Source organism: Sesamum indicum, linkage group LG10, assembly GCF_026168435.1.
Source record: "Sesamum indicum cultivar Baizhima isolate 11 linkage group LG10, ASM2616843v1, whole genome shotgun sequence".
In the NCBI taxonomy this organism is placed as follows: domain Eukaryota; kingdom Viridiplantae; phylum Streptophyta; class Magnoliopsida; order Lamiales; family Pedaliaceae; genus Sesamum; species Sesamum indicum.
In genome coordinates, this window is record NC_142666.1 from 3,863,682 (window position 1) to 3,869,139 (window position 5,458).

The window sequence follows — 5,458 nt, forward strand, 5'->3', positions numbered from 1 at the left end:
TATTTTCAATCTATTTTCACTAGTAGCTCTCCATCGCAATTGTTGAGAATTTATGGCTCATGTCTCTTAGGCCCACCTAACACCCCTTATTTGGATGGCTAAGCTCATCTCCATGTCTCAGCCCATTTGATATTATAGCTTAATACCTTTGACTCAGCCCACCCGACATATCTATCCTCCTCGTATCCATCTATTTATATGTAATTTACTCAAATGGATCATTTCCCTAACCTTAATTCCTCTTGACTCCTCATCTCTTCCCCTTCTCTCTCTTCTCGGATTTCTTCCTCTGCTGTTTTTCTTCTCTTTCTGTATTCAATGACTTTCCTCCTTTAAATATCTCTGATGGTTTCTAAACCAAATAAGAGCGCGGATAAGGATAAAAAAGAGAAGAAGAAAAAGAATCAATAGTTCTTTCTCTTTCCCCCCTATGAAGTTCTCAATGAACTTTCTTAGTGGTTTTTCTTGATTCTTTATTAACACTCATTTTGTGGAATTTTTGTGGTCCTTTTAAAATACCCCCTTCCTCCTAAATTTTTTTTTTTCAACTTACCATCACAATTTTAAAATTTTTTACATTTTGTCATTAATAATTATATTTCAACCAAGTTTATTATAGAAAAAATATCAAATTCAGTGCACATGTGATGTTTAAGAGTTATGTAATATAATATTTTTTACATATGCAGACATGTGATATGTAGGGTGCTTTCCCCAATAGAATATAGGAGTCGATCACTAATGTAGAAACTGGAAACGTTGCCTTACTAAACGTTTTTTATGAACTAATATTTTCTTTAGATTATTTATTTTGTGCACAGTAAAAAAAAATTAAAATATTTTTTATAAAAATCAACAAGGGTAAATTTTACCTCACCCTCTAGGAGCTACATATTTATTTTTCATTTGAATAAGGTATTTGTAATTTTTCAAATAATAAAAAAATATTTATAATTATGTCAAACCTAAAAAAAAAAAATAGTTATAGTTTACCCTTTTATGTAAGGAATCTAAAAGATAGGTCACGAAAACCAAATGAAATGGCATATGTGCCTCAATTAATTGCATTTGCGCTGCATAGGTCCCAACAACTTCCACTTATTGTGTCTTGTACGCACACGCAATTGCAAAATCTCAATGAAGTTGGTAAACGGTATGAGGTGTTTGTAATAGTTTCATGGTGAAAATAAATTAGGGTTAATTATATTGTCATTTTACAATTTTTTTTATATTTTGATATTTAATTTTTTTTATTTAATTTACCATCTCAATTTTAAAAATTTTTACATTTTGTTCATTTATAATTGTATTTCAACCAAGTTTATTATCGAAAAAACATTAGATTCAATGCACATGTGATGTTTAAGAGTTATATGATATAATATTTTTCACATATGCAGACATGGGATATTTTTCCGAAAAAAATCAACAAAAAGACGATTATATATGATAAAATGCAAATTGCGCAAAATTGCGATGATAAATTGTCATAAAAGAAAGTCAATAATAAAGTGTAAAAATAGATATAATTCCATACGACAACCCGTTATAGAAGAATATTCGTAAAACGACCATTAATTTCGTCACAATATTTGTAATTATGACAACTCAGGAGAATTTGTTGCAGCAAGAATTAAAAACATCAGGAAGATAAACCACTCCCTATCCCACCCCACAAACAATAAAAAAATTAAATAAGTAGAAACTGGAAACGTTGCCTTACTAATTAGCATCAGCAAATTCCATAAATAAAAAACCAGAAAACATGTTTCTCTATTAGTTTTTCAAGAGCGAAATCACATGAAATCAAAGCAATTTACTTTCATGCACAGCGCCCAGCTGGTTTCTTTTACCTAAGGCTAAAAAGTAAAATAAAAAGGGAAAATTTTTGGACACTAACAGCCCAGGCATACTCAATTGAGGGCACAATGTCAGGAGGGAGTGAGAGAGAGAGATTACAATTCTCGAGCACCCTACAGTTCATCCTGCAAAAAGTTGGAAAAAAAGACAAGTGGAATTCCGTGAGAAGGGCAGATGTAGAGAATAGATTCGGAAGGAACAGGGGATTGCTGATCTTACATGTGCATGGACGTCCTCAGTCTCTTCTTTAGACTCTGATTTGGCATCATCATCAGCGTCGTCACCTTCAGCATCATCGGAATCATCCTCTCCATCCTCAGCCTGTCAAACAAATTGGTCAGGATACGACTATTTATAAAGACAACTCTACGTAACATAGTTGGGAAAATTAAATTGAGGCTTACATCAGAATCAGCTGGATCATTCTTTGATTCCTGAAAAGAGAAATTTGGTTGGAATACAGTGTCAGCCAGAGTAGGTTGTATGAGAGAATAAACCGTTATGTGGGATAATGTGTTTGAATAAACAGAATGATGCATTCACTTTGGGGATATTCCAAGTTAAGAAATCGTACCTCCTCTTCTCTCTTCTTCTCCGCCTCATCAAAAGCAGCCTTCTCAGCCTGAAATATCCAAAATATCATTTGTGTAAATGGGCAGTTTAACACTTCACCTCTCTTTCAAAGGGAAAATGTGATCCGAGAAATCTGGAAAGAAAATCAAATTTAAAAAACAAATAATACATACATCCTTTTGCTTGCCCCATGTTTCTTCCACTAGCTTCTTAGCATACTCAGGGTCATCAGCCACCAAGACATTGTCAAACAAGGTACCGGATTTCACCTGCAACATTGCACGATTGCTTAGTTCAGAGAGTGATACATTATTAAGATCTAAAGAAAAAACCTAGACTCAGAATAATGTAAAGATTCCTCACCTGCCACAACTCAATGCCTACATACTTCAAATTAGGGAAAACATAGAGATCGGGGTCATCCTTGAAGTCTGTAATCATGTTTAAAATTAAGATTAGCAATATGTGGAACTCTATCATAGTAGTGATACAACCTTAAATGCTCATGAGAGGTAAAATTACCTGGGTTATCAATCATTGGTGCCTTCCACTTGCCTTTGTAGTTGGGGTTCTTAATTTTCTGACATTGGAAAAGACTAGTAATAAGGGGTCCATTTAGTTGACAATACCAATAAAACTTAATTGGGAATTCACAAACCTTTGGCTTCCATGGGCCCTTGTACTCAGGGTTGGGAATGGTTGGAGCTGTCCACTCGCCATCCTCCTCATCATCCCAGTCCTCAGGCTGCAAACGATAAAGAGTTTTTACACAAAACATTAGCTACTAGCTTTTAGTGCATTGTATGCAGAAATAAATACTGGTAATATGATTTATTACCTTTTTCGCATCAGGATCGGGGATCTCCTTCGGGATGTCATCATAACCCTGTGGATACACATAGTTTTGAATTTTTTAATCAAGTCAATATAATGAGTTCCATTATAGAGTAGTACCCATTAAAGTCTATTTACCTCTGGCTTCTTGTCCTCTGGATCAGGAATGTATTCCTTATCATCCCAATCTTCAGGCTGTCATCGACGTGCAGAAAGGAAAATGTGCAAATCTTAAGTACTAGAACATACGCGATTCAACATAAGATGTAGCGCATAACTTGAGCAACAAACCTTTTTGGCCTCAGGGTCCTTGATCTTCTTTGGGGGGAGAATATCCCAGTCAGAGTACAAGCTACCAGTCTGCTTTTCCACATTGTCAATGAGGATGCTGTAAGTAGCATCAGGGCGGAGGATGAAAGTATAGACATGACTCAGTTGGTCAGTCTCACATGGAACTTCCTTCTTAATCAAGTGGTTTGTCTCGTTGTAGGTGAGAATAGCATGGACCTTTTTGGTGCTGTAGCCACAGATGTCGGGTCCAAACATGATACTGTCGTCAAGAACAATATAGCAAGTCAGCAATTTTATTTTGTTACCAAACCAAATATGAGAAAGGCATTCTGGGCAAAGACGAATGTATGTCGCATAACCTGTATGGGGTGTCGCCACCAAATTTTTTCTGGTCAACTTCACCACTGAGTAATTTCATGTATCCACCGCCACAGTCAAGCTTCTGCTCATGCTTGACAGAGAACTGGAAAACTAAGGTCTTATCTTTGTTGCTGAATTCAGGAAATTCAGCTGAGATAGCATAGAACCTATAGTCTTCACTTGTCTGGATACCTGTGATAGCAAAATTACACCACTTTAATGCTCTACAGTTCAGACTATGTACAAACCACGCGTAATCAGAAAATCATACCAATTTCAACAAAGTATGATTAAATCTACATACAAACTGCACATAGTCCCAAATGATGTAATTACCTTTGTCGTCAGGGTCTCCGTTCCATTTGCCAGAGGTGTAATTCCACTCACCAGCCATGTTTTCATCTTTCTTCCAGTCAGATTTTACCCACCGACTCTCCCATCCATCTACAATATTCATCAAGCAGATCATCAGCACAAAACCATGAAAGGAAAAATCAATTAATTTTATCAATTACATAAAAGACAACAAAATAACTAAGCTCGGTCTTGATTATCTTGGGACAGTTATATGCCTATCTGTAACAGGAAGCACAACTATTCTGAACAAGAAAAATTGCCACCATGTTAACGCAACATGAAAGCTCCAACACCACAATTATTATGACATCAAGAAAAGCTTCATATCAATATGTTGAGATCTTACCCCATTTGGCACTTTCCAATTTTGTAAAAATTATATTAAGATCACTGCTAGCATAACAGCATCAACATCATGAAGAACACATAATTATCTGGTCTTCATTACAACTAGACAAGCACACATAGCACGTTTCCAACATAGGCGTCATTGATCTCTGTCTTTCAAAATTATTAAGAATGCACCAAAAGAAAGGCTGAAGTATCAGCTGTGACTAAATGCACAGTAGAAAGGACTAAAACATTAGCGAATGACTATATAACTGCACTATTTCCACACTCGAAATGTGTCCAATCAAACAATGTCACATTTCATAACTAAACATCACACACCTCGCACCATTTAATTCCGCATTTTCATAATAAAAGCATAAGCATTTAATAAACAATCTCAGAAACACTAGGAAAAAATATCAACATAAAATGGAAAAACACCACAGATCTGCCCCATTGGATCTCAATTTGACGTGAATCAAATCAAAGGATCACTCCCTCCATGATAAAACTCAGATCGAGACAAAACACACACAATCTAAGCCAAAGACCGATCATCCAAAACTAAGCCAGAAAAAAACCCATAACCAGAAACCGCAAATGAAAGCAAACAATTCTAACAGTACAAACACAATCCCCGCAGCTACAAGCTAAGTATAGAGAGAAGGAGAAAACAGTACCATCAAAGCGCTCCTCGAAGAACACTTTGGCGGAGGAGATCACGAGGAGAAGAGAGAGCGCAACAACTAGAGAGAGAAAATTAGGGTTCATGATCTGCAGTCTTCCCCTTGCAGTCGCCATGGGCTGTGTCTGTTATCTCTCAAGATTGGGAGTGAGTTGAAAAACTCTA

At 36.0% G+C, this 5,458-nt stretch overlaps 1 protein-coding gene across 1 annotated transcript; it reads right to left on the reverse strand.

Moving 5' to 3' along the window:
• Nucleotides 1-1,714: 1,714 nt before the first annotated feature.
• Nucleotides 1,715-5,458, reverse strand: LOC105172424 (calreticulin). Its single transcript, XM_011093838.3, has 14 exons — nt 5,289-5,458; nt 4,255-4,362; nt 3,918-4,110; nt 3,559-3,817; nt 3,406-3,462; nt 3,272-3,319; nt 3,092-3,178; nt 2,956-3,013; nt 2,797-2,864; nt 2,607-2,702; nt 2,435-2,482; nt 2,265-2,294; nt 2,080-2,181; nt 1,715-1,985 (listed from the first exon to the last, which is right to left on the reverse strand). Exons 1-14 carry the CDS (start codon nt 5,407-5,409, stop codon nt 1,974-1,976), a joined length of 1,287 nt encoding a protein of 428 aa, XP_011092140.1. The 5' UTR covers nt 5,410-5,458; the 3' UTR covers nt 1,715-1,973.